We start from the raw sequence: 13,803 nt of genomic DNA on the forward strand, positions 1-13,803 counted from the left end.
ATGACTAGGTTTAATTCAGTGGTCCTTACTCTTCAGGCCATACCAGAAGCACCTGGAGGGCTTGTTAAAACACAGATTCCTGGGTTTCTGATTCAGGAGTTGGGGTAGGGGTGAGACGTGAGAATTTGCATATCCATTAAGTTCCCAGATGACTTAATACTGCTGCTCTGACCATGTACTTTGGGAACTCATGGCTTAATTCTATATACTGTGAAAATATTCAAACTAATCTATGAGCATAAGGGCAGTATAATATCTAATGAAGCTTTGATTTCTCAGTATTTTGTATAAAAGCATCCAAACATTTTTGACAGCATGAATCCCTTTGTAGTTTACCCAATATTACAAAAGATAAAGTGATTACAGAAGTCTATAATGTCTAGCTTTGCTTTTTTTTTAAAGAGAATCACCTGTTTTCTATAGTATTGCCAGGTAAAAATGTTACTGTTTCAGTCATCTGTTAGGTTAAAATTTAGAGATTTGCTATTTATCCTGCATTAGTCTGGACCGTGTGTAGTATCATGCATAAGATGTAATAATGCATGAAAAAAAATCTTCTTTAAAAAATATAAATTACTGACTTTCTACTGTTATTTTTCTTTTTTCTTTTCACATGATTGCCATTTAGATTTCTCCCTCATTAGATACCATTTTTTTTCAAAGACTATCAGAGTTTTTATGCCTCTTCCTTATTAATCCATAATTATTTGAGACCTCACATTTGCATTCATTTAGTTTGAAAACACTATGCTGTCTTAGATTGAGCATAGGTATGGATCAAGTTTCGTGATAGGTATTTTCAAATATTAGAGGGGGCGTTATGAAAACAAATAATTCACACCATTCTGAAGACATATGAATGGGGAGGGCAAGGAAAACAGTTGCCAATAAGAAGTTTATAACAGATTGAAATCTGCACACAGATTTAAATAAGTACTCTCACTGTATATAAACTGAAGTTGGAGTGATATCTACATAATTCATAGTAGATTAGAATGGTCTCTTGGTCTCTCCTGAGTTCATGTAAGTTGTGTGTATGTGGGGGTGTGCTTTTCAGAATCTTTTAAATCTCTAAAAAAAATAAATTTGAAGAAAGGTCTGAGTGTCCTTTGGAGATAGTAAATTCCCCACTATTAGTGGGGCAAAGCCTGAATGAGTTCTTGGAGAGGGATTAAAAAATAAAATATAAACTGGTGAAGAACACATGGCTCCCAAGGATTGGTCCTTTGGACGTTGACGTAAGCTATTTGCAGTAATTATAGGCTCATTAAGTTTGTGTATATGTGTGGTGTTAATGAAAAACAGTTGCCAGGTGATTCATTTATTTACTTAACCTTCAGGTTGTAGGAATAGATGACAATAGGTGTTTAAGTTGGTACTGGTCTGTGACATTTAGAATTTGGACATGGTTGTGTTAGGACCATATGGAAACACACTTGTCATTTGATCTCATTAAAATAGAGCTCTATATATGAGCACGTGGGTCGCTCAGGTGGTTAAGCTGCTGACTCCTGATTTCAGCTTGGGTCATGATCTCAGGGTCCTGGGATCAAGCACCACGCCTGGACTCTGCTCGGTGGAGAATCTGCTTGTCTCTCCCTCTGCCCCTCCCCCCTCTCTTTTTAATAAAAGCAAGTAAATCTTTAGAAAATAAACAAAATAGAGCTCCATACCAATAATATTATAGCGATTTGCTTCCCACAGGCCCCATCCTGAACCTCTCAGATCAGGGCAGGCAAAAAGCTTAGGTACTCCTCTTGCTCTGGAGAAGGTGGCCTGAATGGAACCTCAGGCAGTAAACTGGGGAGAAAGACTGTGTAAGACCATGTCTGATTTGGGAGAGGAGGTAATGACCCATACAGCAACATCAACTAGAAATAATAACGCAGAACAATCCTTTCTTCAGTTTAGTGCCAAAAGCACTGCTGTCATGGACTTTCAGATAAAGATAGGGGCAAAATTATGATCTAGGGAAAACTAGTTCGTAATGATAAAATGTTATGCTAGAAGTTCATCCTGGGTATGAAGATGTATCACTATTGACCAAAAAGGGAACTTTTTGAGGGGCTGGAAATGTTCTATATCGTAATTTTGTTGGTAATTATACAAGTGCAACCTTATTTTTAAAAATCATGAACTTAAGTTTGGTGTTCTTTATGCATTTTATACATGTTATCTTTCAATTAAAACACATATAAGGATCGATTTCTAATAAAAACCGGCAGAAGATTATTAGATTTTCTCTTGTCAATTTTATTATTAGAAACATTAGCAAATTACTCTATCTTTTGTAAGCTATGTTTGCCATTACAAAGTGCAGATTATTGAGTGTCTTGTGAGTGGCTCTACGTTCCAGACCCAGGTCTCTGGGTCCTTAGAGCTCACAGCAGGTCCAGAAGCAGTGATGCATTTGGGGCACAGGACAGATCATGTTGAAAGTTGGAATAGAGTCTCAGTTGGAAACTCTTGGTACCGTCATTGTGATATCACTTGATTTCTTTCTTTCTTTCTTTCTTTCTTTCTTTCTTTCTTTCTTTCTTTCTTTCTTTCTTTCTTTCTTTCTTTCGATTTTATTTATTTATTCATGAAAGACACAGAGAGAGAAGCAGAGACATAGGCAGAGGAGAAGCAGGATCCCTGCAGGGAGCCCATGTGGGATTCGATCCCAGGGCCCCAGGATCACGATCTGAGCCAAAGGCAGATGCTCAACCACTGAGCCACCCAGGTGCCTCCCGCTTGCTTTCTTTTCTGAGATTTCAGTATATTGTAGCAGATTTTAAAGATAGCTGCTGTTCAGTTTAGATTATCCTGGAAACTTCTGTCTTTCTTGAACTTAAAATTTGGGACCAACTTTTTTTTTTTTTTTGACAAACTTGTTCTTAATTTATGTTTATTTATACTAAATCAGGAGACTCCAGACCACACAAATATTTCTTCAGTTCTAATGGCATCCAGTATTCAGACTGTCCTTTGGTTTAGTGGTGCTGTGTGCCTAAACTGCCGACAAAATGTGTGAAATATCCAATTGTCCTGTATTCCCTGGGAAAATAATAATTATCAACATAGTTCATAGACCAGAGGACTTTCATCATGTTGCGAATAATGTCCTGCAACATATTTGAAGAAAACGGTCTACAAGAATGTTTTAGGTAAATAATGATGATAATCTGACTTGCCTCTCAAATCAGACTTCTGATTCCAAAGGAAGCTTCATTTTCATTTCCTCTAAATAGAGTCTCTAACAGATGTTTTGCTCACTAAATAATTTGAGTAGGTTGCAGTAGTATTAATTTTCCACCTGAAGTTTTGCCTCTAAGTTTAGTGACTCTTTATCATTACTGAACATCACTGCCTTTTTGGTAGATTAATCATATTTTGATCTTACTATTGCTTTCCAGTCACAGGTTTCTTCAAAGACTCAGACCACCAGATAAAGAAGGAACTCCTTTGAATTTCTATCTGGCTTTGAATTTCTATCTACTCTTTTAAAAATGTATAACTAGCTTATAAATATTTCACATACTCGGCAACTCTTTACCTTACAGGCTACAGTTGTTGCTGTAACTCTTATAAAGTGTTGAAGTGTTTTGGATTAAGTGTTAGTGTCAGTCTTAAATGAAAGAAAAGACTTGTCAAGATTTTTTTGTTCACCTTCAAATGTAAAAATAAGGCACACATATATTAAAATTCATGATTTTGTTGTTTCATGTATATATTTTACAATTGGTTTGAGCTTTGCCTGTGACACTCAGGGACTGGTGTACATTAAATGTTGAAGAAAAAAAAATGAAGATTATCTCCTTTGTTCCATATTAAATCACATCCAAAAGTGTGTTTTAATAAAGAAAGCAAATAAACCTACATGCTTCTTTGAATGTTTCATTAATTTAATTTAGGATATTTTAAATTGGTGGACTCTATTATCCTATTTGTAATTAGGTTAAAAGGTTTCCACCAATTATACTAATCATAATCCTGCATGCTAAAACTTTTTATTATAGGCTAGAGTTTAATGGTTTGGTCTGATAATGGAATGAAACACATTATAATTTCATTTTTATATAATTCCACAAGTGTTTTTAGTGAGACTGAAACCCATTACTTTCAAAAACAACCATATCTCTGGTCTTCTGAGAAATTTTTTTAAAGTCAGAGAGTACTAATGATATTTATGCAATTTCACAAATTTGAGGGATAAATTCCCAGCTCCCCTCGCCACAAACTCCCTAATTAATCTGCTTACTTAAAATACTTATTTTCTGTTTGCTTTTTTATATATATAATTGACTATCAAAGAAGTTTTGGAAGTTTTTTGCTTCGTAATTCAGCAATATTTACTTCTAGTCTATTAAATTTATTACAATTTATCAATAAAACATTGAATTCTTTATGATAAATGGATGTATCACACATTTTAAACAACAAATTTAAAAGACTGAGCTATACTTTAACACTTTTTAACTTATGCGTGAAAAGTTTTCTTTAAATCCCTTTAAACTTGGAATATCAACCTGTCCTTATGTTTGGCATTAAATATTGCCCTTCTAAATTCTGCTATACAGCTTTTCTTATTAATTCACTATATTTATATTCATGATAACTAAAACATTGTTTATATCTTAACTTTTACATTCAATCAGACAGTTTTTTTTTAATTTAATGGAACAGTCCCTTGAAGTTAAAAATTCCAGTGTTCAAAAAGTGATAAATGACAGGTTTTAAAGTATCAATCTCACTGATTGTAACATCCCTACCACTGAATATTTTTAGTCATAAATAAGGACAAATTTATTAGCTGGCTATATTTACTCTTACCTTTAGAGGCCATGAAGATGTCTGAGTCACTTCTTCAAAGGCAGCCAGGTTAAAAGAACAGGCTTTTCTTGTTGCAGCAAGGAGAAAAAACACAGCATGCATAAAACTTCAGAAGGTGTCTGTCTACTTCATGTCAGCTTACAAATAACAGAGGGAGGGAGTGCCTTACTGTTTCCAGAGTGATGTATTTTATCACTTTGGACAACAGGGGGAGACGAAGCTATCACCAAAGGTAAACACTACTCAAAGCATCCTCTCTCTTGGTAGCTGAAGGAACAATTTAGAGATAATAAAAACAGGAAAGGAAAATGTGCAACACTCATTTTAAGAGTCTTGTTTTCACTTATTGTTTTTTTTTATTTCTTGGAATATATACCTTTGCATTTGCTATTACATCAGAAATGCTCAGATCTTCTGTGTCAGAGTCTATGATACATTATTCTGTCCTGTGTAAGTTTCTGACAGTTCTAAATACAGTATTTTATATTTTGAAAATGTTCAAAATTTTTATTTTATTTATTTTATTTTATTTTTTGTATATATTGGAGTTTGATTTGACAACATATAGCATAACACCCGGTGCCCATGCAAAAATGTTCAAACTTCAATATTTTTCTTCTTTTGAGATTTCTTCACATTCTCTCCCCCAAAAGCAAAGGAGCAGGAATTATTCCTTACTATTTATGTAACAAATAAATCTATAGTTTCGTTTTTAATTGAATTTGATGAATCAGAGACATATGAAAATACAAACATTCAATAATCTTGCAAAGTTAATGAGAACATACAGGTGATATTTAACTGCATTGCATACTGAGGGGGAAGAGAAGGCACTGTCACCTTGACTAGATAGCTCATCTTTCTAAATGCAGGTGACCAGGTGACCATGGAGATTTTGCTCCCCAAGTCAATTGCCCTGGATGGCATGACTTGCAAAGGTTGAACTTGCAAGATATACTGCATTATAAGCAACATTGTCTACTTCTAAAAATAGTTAAGTGGCCTAATAAGCCATAGAGCATAATGAAAAATTATAAAGTCAGCCTCACAGGTTGTTGTTGATAGTCAAAAGTTTATATTCTTATTTGGCAAAGAGATATTTCTTTTTATTGTTGCTTTTGTTTTGAAGTATTTGGGGTTGAAGAACTACCATTAGCTGATGTCATTTGCAGAAAAGGTGAATAAATATGACTAGCATTTTAAAAAATATTTACTTACTTATTTTAGAGAGAGAGAGAGAATGCGAGAGCAATTGAGCATGTGTGTGTGTTCAAGGGGGCGGAAGGGGAGAGACAGAGGGAGAAGGAGAGAGGGAAAATTCTCAAGCAGATTCCCTGCTGTGCACAGAGCTGACAAGGGGATCGATCTCAAGACCCTGAGGACCTGAGCCAAAATCAAGAGTTGGAGGCTTAACTGACTGAGCCATGCAGGCTCCTAATATGATTAACATTTTAACTAAATTATATGTTTCCTGGATTTCTTAGCATTTGTCTTGGGCATTTGAAAAAACTTTATTCCGAAGGAACTAAATTGTTATTAATACTATCAAACCTGATATTTCATTTTTTAAAGATTTTATTTATTTATTCATGAGAGACACAGAGAAAGGCAGAGACATAGGCAGAGGGAGAAGCCGGCTCCATGCAGGGAGCCCAATATGGGACTCATCCCGGGACCCCAGGATCACAACCTGAGCCAAAGGCAGACAACCGCTGAACCACCCAGGTGTTCCAAACCTGATATTTTAAATTATGGTCATAATGGACCTGTTGATTTTGACTTTCCACAGAGCACCAATTTCGAGTTAATTGTGTATTTGGGGGGATACCTGGGTGGCTCAGTGGTTGAGTAACTGCCTTTGGCTCAGGTCGTGATCCCAGGGTCTTGGGATCGAATCCCACATCAGGCTCCCCTCAGGGAGGTTGCTTTTCCCTCTGCCTATGTCTCTGCCTCTCTCTCTCTCTGTGTCTCTCATGAATAAATAAAATCTTTAAAAAAACATGTATTTTGGCAGGCCAATCACCCGTCTATGTGGATATGGCCATATGACTGACTAATGGATTCTTTCAATATTTAACCTGTAAGGGAGAACTTCCAGGCCATCTAACTTGGTGTAGTGTAGGAACTGCCATTTCTTTCTTTAAACTTTCTCCTTCTGTCCTCCCAAAGACAGTACTAATATTGCTTTTTCTTTTCAAAGGCTCAGCAGATACCAACCTGAGGTTTCCCCTTCCCTCCATCCCTTTCCGTTTCCCAGCCTTTCTCAAAGAGAGGCTCACAAACTGTCCTGATGGACCCATGGGAGATTCAAGTGTCCTATTGCTGAGTGCTCCTACAGCCAAGTGGTGTTGCTCCAAGAGCTGGCTTCGCCTCCTCTCCTGCTGACATTGCTGCTGTCAGTCATTTCAACTCCAGCTGCAAGTTGCCCTCAATCCCCCTCCCCCCTTTCCTTGCACCTGCTGCCTCAGTGAAAGCACCTGGACCTCCTTTCAGCCCTCAGAACTCTCACGTCCACCTCTCTGTGTGCTATGAAACTCTGGGCTGTTTCAAGCAGCATCAATATCAGTTTCCTTTTGCCATCAGGCTGCACCTTTCTGGTCCACTGGCGTGATGCCGTGAAATATAGCTGGTACAGGTGGGTGTGTCCAACAGCCACAACCCAGGGCTTGAAAACACAGTGGGATCAGTACAGAAAAAGAGACTTAAAAATAAGTATTAGAAAACAAGTCAACGGGCCTCCCCCTGCACAGGGTACAACCCTCTCCTGAGCCTCTGCTCTGCAGCTCTGTTGCTTGGGCATGCTTATTTTCTCAGGATGTTATGTCTTGACTGTCCTTGTCCCTTCTAAAAGAAGGGCCTCTTTAACCACCCCCAACTTCAGATCCAGCCAAAAAAAAATGGAAAAAAAAACCTGCATCATAATTTCACTACAATTACCCTCTACCCATGGTTTTTCTGCAGGAGGACATATCACAGCTCTTCCCGAAGATCTGTTTATTCAATATCCACATCCTTGTTTAGAACTTTTCCCTGAAGAGGTTTATTCAATATTACATCCTCGTTTAAAACTTTCCCTTAGAATCAAATTAAATATTTAATAGTTAGATACTGGACTCAAATTCTCATGTCTGAAGAGGCTCACCAAAATAGGGTCTCTCAGTAACAAAAGGAGAGACTGCCAATTATTTAAATCTGTCTAGTGGCAGATAAGCTCCCTGTTATGATCAAAACAGCATTATGTTTCAGACAGCATCTGCTGGGGAAAGGGTGGAAAATGGAATAAGGTATAAGCCAATGAGTCTAGGGCAGGACCAAGGACCAAGCATTGAGAATAACTAGCTTCAGGAATATTTCATGGTTATTTTGGTTTTACTATAAAATTATGTGTTCCTAAAAATTAAATATATACACATATAAGCATATACATATCTGTATACATATATAATCATATATATACCTTTATATGGAATAAGAGGGAATTATTTGTTTTTATTGATTTATATTAATATTTTTGAAGTGTAATTCCAAAACACATTTTATTCACTTGAAATTGTGTTTTCTAAAATTCATTATAATTCATAATATTACATTTGCTTTTAGCGGCTCCCTATTATTATATTTTATGGATATAATGCATATACATTTTATTATATTTTATTTTATTACACTTTTGCCCATTGTCCTTCTAATAAGTATTAAATTGTTTCCATTATATAAGGCAAAGGTTATTATGCACATATATTGTGGTCTTTTGAAGGTAAATATCCAGAAATGAAAATGCTGGCTTATGGAGTATGAAAAGTCTCATTTTTACTAAGCATCATTGCAGAATTTACCAAGTACTAAGCAAATACTAAAAAATTGCTATCACTGGAGATCATTGGAGAATTGAACTCTAGTGTGCTTGTAACAATTTACATGCCCAACAGTAATGGGTAAGTGTTCCCATTTCCGTATACCCCTTCCAACACTGGTCTGGTCAGTAGAGTGGGTAATTAACTAGGGGCTCCCAAATATTGATTTATAAGAAGGCAGCATCCATGGGGGTGACTGGGTGGCTCAGTGGGTTAAGCGTCTGTCTTGGGCTCAGGTCATGATCCCAGGCTCCTGGGATCAAGCACTCCACTGGGCTCCCTGCTTAGTGGGGAGTCTGCTTCTCCTTCTCCCTCTACCCACCTGGATCACCACCTGAGCCAAAGGCAGATGCTCAACACTGAGCCACCCAGGCATCCCTTAAAGTGCATTTCTTTACTAACTTATTCAAATCTGTCCTTTTGGTGCAATGCTTTATGCATTCATTCAATAAACTTGTTTTAAATTTTTACTATGTGCGTAGCATTATAGAGTCTATTCAGATGTAATGATATGGCCCCCATTTTGGGGGGATACTCCACTGAAGTACTCCACTGAAGTATCATAATACAGGATTGAAATATTTTTATTTTCTAAGCTAAGAGTAAGTTACAACCTCCTGAAAATAAAATGATGTAATTCATCCTCTCTCTGAAAAGTGAAACTAATTGGAATTAATAATGCATCATTCAAAAGAGCAATTCTTTGTTTCATACACATCTAATTTTTTCTTTCCTCTGTTCCTTTAAAAAAGGGAAATAATAACTATTAAGATATTTTTTCTTAAATAGTAAAAGGATAGTAAACTGGATCATGCCTCTTAGCTGTTAGTAAAAGATGGATTTCTTACCCCCTCTCACTCTGCACATTTAAAAAGATACTTATCCAAAGGATTAGGAAAAAAGGCAAGAATTCTGGATACAGAGAAGAATCTGTGAAAGTAGGAGAAAGCTGGTTCTGGAACAAATCTAGAAGGATCCCCATTTACCAAGATGACATGGAAAGGACTCCTAATTTAGGATCGTGGACAGACTCCATGGGACAAATGGTATCCCATAATCAGTAGATTGTAAAGCCCGAGGCAGAAGCAGAAGCTTAGTTTGTATAAATTTTAGTCTTATACATTTTCTTTAGGTAGGACTAAGTTAAGCTGAATGGAGTCCTTTGAAGTATTCTGTGTTTATTGTGCTTTATCTTCAGGTATTTTCCTGATCTGTTATGCCATAATGTAAACTTTTAATAGTTCCTAATGGTATTTTGCTTTAAAGAGTCTAAAAATAGGGGGTGGTATTCTGAGAGGTTCTTGGCTCATTCCAGGGATATTACTAGAGAAATAGATGGAAATTACAAGCAGAAAACTTGTACAAACATATGACATATCAACAACTATTTATTTAGGTGTCTTTCAGGTGGTATGTTTATGCTTGTATCTGAGGGGGGGGGAGATATAGAGGCAGAGATGAGAGATAGAGATAGATGATAGATGGATAGACAGAAATTGAAGCTGCTAAGTCAATTAAGGAGAATTAAAAATGTGAAAAATCTTCAGAGACCTCAATCCTCCCCACCAAGAACTACTTTGCCATTTTGAAAATCTGTTTATTTCTACCATTATTTTACATATACTTACCTTGTGCCTTGCTTCTTGCACCTTGCTCCTTGTGGTCACTCTGTCCTCCCAGCATCTGCCTGCATCCCTGACATCACCAAAAATCCTGCACCAAACCCTTGGGTCGCTGCAGCCGCCAGCCCAGCAGTGCGCTGCATACAACTGCTTTCACTGACAGCAGCCATATCCCGCACAGCCAGGGCAGCTGCAATTCAGTGCCAGCCAGAGGACACCAATTGTTTTCTGCAGCACATCTTCTTTGCATTCCCAGCATTGAAAATAAGCTTCTGCAAGCTCAGATCCCCCCAAGAGCATAGTTCCAAGAAACTGAGATAAATATACATTAAACATATAGGCAAAGTACATGAGAGTTAATTTATGCTCAATAGTGCATGTTTAGTGTTTTCTTCTGTTGCTGTTTATGGGCTAGCTCATTCAGAAAATGTGACCACATTTAAATGCATGCTCTGCTAAGCAGTAGCTACAAGAGTGGGATGTGTCCTGTGTGACACGGAGAATGTTGCTTCACTACATGGGATGGGAGTGGAAAAAGAAGGCCTGTTTTTGTTATTTGTGTACATTCTTTTTGTTGGTGATGGTGGTGCCCGGTGCAGGTCCTGACTGGTCGTGGGCATTCGTGGAACGTTAACTACAAAAAATGATGGAATAGAGGTCACCAACAACTTTATTTCTGGTTTGGACCTTCTTCTTTCATTATTTTGTCTACAAGCAGATGCATGGACTGTGAAGAATGGATGAGAATTATGATTATGCTCTTGACTTCAAATTATCGTCAGTTGTGATTTGAATAAGATTTATACAGCATACTCTTGTGTTCTGGGCATATCTAGAAATAACTCTGTGTTTGCCTAAAGTAAAGTATATTTATGTTTTGTGTAGTTTTGTTTTTTCTTTTGAAATCTCCTTGGTCGTGTTTTTTCTCCAGTCGCTAAGTAGATTCTAGTGCAATAGAAATATATTTTGAGCCACATATGTAATGTAATTCAAACTTTTCTAGAAGATACATTAAAACTTTTCTAGAAGAAACAGGGGAAGTTAACTTAAATAATATATTTTACTTAACCAGATATTTCAAACATATAATTTCAACATGTGGCACTGTCCAATTTTCAAGGGCTTGGTATCCACATGTGTACTGGACATGAGAAGTCCTATTCTACTTTTCCAGTGAAAGACTTGGCTGGTGACACATGAAAGATTGTTTATTCATTTTATGTGTTTGTTTAAATAGTATGTGCTTTAAAATAATTTTGAACTTCAGTTTTTGATTTATATATTTTTATTTTTATTATTTTATTTTTATTTTTTTCTCGAAAGCTTTCCTCTTTTATTTTATTTATTTTTTTAATTTATAAATTTATTTTTTATTGGTGTTCAATTTGCCAACATAAAGAATAACACCCAGTGCTCATCTCATCAAGTGCCCCCCTCAGTGCCTGCCACCCAGTCACCCCCACCCACCTCCCTTTCCACCACTCCTTGTCATTTCCCAGAGTTAGGAGTCTCTCACGTTCTGTCTCCCTTTTTTTTTAAATTTTAAGTGGCTTGGAGTGGTTTTATTTATTTATTTTTTATATAAATTTATTTTTTATTGGTGTTCAATTTGCCAACATATAGAATAACACGCAGTGCTCATCCCGTCAAGTGCCCCCCTCAGTGTCCGCCACCCATTCACCCTCACCCCCTGCCCACCTCCCCTTCCACCACCCCTAGTTCGTTTCCCAGAGTTAGGAGTCTCTCATGTTCTGTATATTTTTAAATAAAAGTAGCACATGGTATGGAAAACTTTGAAATTATACTGAAAATTATAAAGTAAAAGGTTATATTCTTTCCCATATCAGTTTTTACCCCAAAATAATTGGTGTGAACTCTTGTGTATGCATTTTCATGTCAAAAATATGCTTATAATATGGGACTACTTTTATATTTAGAATATAGCAATATGTTTAGAATTTCTACCATATGAAATCATACAAATAGACCTGTACTGTGCTTAACTTCAGCAGTAAACAGAAAAACTACATGTGATATCATTACTCACTTCTTAGAATGACAAAAACTAAAAGGACTGACAATACCGAGTGTTGCCAGACACAGAGCAATGGTAGCTCTTATATGCTTGCTAGTGAGTGTGTATTTTGCTACAATATGTAGAAAAGTTTGGGATTATTCAGCATGTTTGAAGAGACACATGTTCAATGCCCTAGCAATTCCATTTCTAGGTATATATCACAAAGAAACACTTGCACATCTACGTCATGAGAAATATGTAAGAATACTCATAGAAGCATCCATCATTATAACCCCAGATTGGAAACAACCATTGGTTGGGAAACTGGTCCCCTACCACAGAGGTCAAGGAGAGGCCAAATAGGCAGACCACCTCTGACTGGTAAGTGGTGGTTTGAATAAGCAATGGATTTACTTACAAGGCTTGTCTTGGGCTACTCTAGGATTTTGCACCTTTCTGCCAGGTTCTTAAGTTTATATAGAGGCCTTGACTGGGTTTGGTCATAAATATTGTCCAGATGATTTCAACACCACCCTCCTCTCTCAAGACTGTGTCCTTGGGGCAGCTTCTTGTGGGGCAGGCAGGCAGGATGCACATTCCAAGGACGGATGAGGGATGAATCCCTATAATCTCTCAGGGACTAGCCAGAGATTACATCTTCTTGATGACCTCCTTTACACAACAAAAATGTTCATTCACACACAAAAAATTGGTAAATAGTTGCATACTTACATAATGAAATATTACACATAAACCAAAGTGAATAAACTATAGCTATCTGGATGCAACATGGGCATTTCTTTCAATCATGTCATTGAATGAAAGAAGCAAGCCACAGAAAGATGCTTGTCTAGGGTGATTCCATTTCTATAAAGTTTGAAATAGGCATACGTAGATACTAAAACTATACTTTTAAAAAAGTTACAGCAAATATCAGATCTGTAGTTACCTTTAGGGAGAAAAGAAAAATATGTGAATAGGCATAGACCTATGAGAGATCTGGCAACATTTTAATTTTTAACTGATGTGGTGTTAGACTGGCGCTGCCACTCTAGAGAGTAATCTGGTGATATTTGATATATACTAAGGTGCGTACTTCAGTGAAATTCTTCCCCAAATCCATAACGGGATACTCATGACAGTGAAGAGTTGAAGACAACCCAGATGTCCATAACTGGGGCAATGGATAAGCCAAATGTGATAGATTCCCACGGTGGAATAGCATACAGCTCTTAGAAATGATTTACCAGATGTCCACGCAGTAATCTGCGTGGGTAGTGGCAAAAATGTTTATTAAGGAAAAAAAAACAAGACGAAGTTTATTCAGTTGTTGGTATCTACTGATACTGCTTTTGTCTTCTCAATGATTTTAGATTCTCTGTCACCTTTTTCCATACTACTTTTATATTAACACTTGAAAAATAAAATATACATATAAATGACAATGCCATGCCCTTTTACCTTCCCCCAGCAATTTTGTTTCCTATTCTACCTT

At 36.7% G+C, this 13,803-nt stretch overlaps 1 protein-coding gene across 1 annotated transcript in view; it reads right to left on the bottom strand.

Annotated features, from left to right (window-relative positions):
* The window catches only part of PLSCR5 (phospholipid scramblase family member 5), a 28,674-nt gene extending 18,269 nt beyond the window's left edge, over nucleotides 1-10,405 (bottom strand). The window contains exons 1-2 of the mRNA XM_041733703.1: nucleotides 10,298-10,405; nucleotides 4,816-4,882 (exon numbers count right to left, since the gene is read on the bottom strand). Coding sequence (XP_041589637.1) covers nucleotides 4,816-4,828 — 13 coding nt within the window. The 5' untranslated portion in view covers nucleotides 4,829-4,882; nucleotides 10,298-10,405. The remainder of the gene's footprint in view (nucleotides 1-4,815; nucleotides 4,883-10,297) is intronic.
* Nucleotides 10,406-13,803: the final 3,398 nt, after the last annotated feature.

Source organism: Vulpes lagopus, chromosome 19 (assembly GCF_018345385.1).
Source record: "Vulpes lagopus strain Blue_001 chromosome 19, ASM1834538v1, whole genome shotgun sequence".
In the NCBI taxonomy this organism is placed as follows: Eukaryota; Metazoa; Chordata; class Mammalia; order Carnivora; family Canidae; genus Vulpes; species Vulpes lagopus.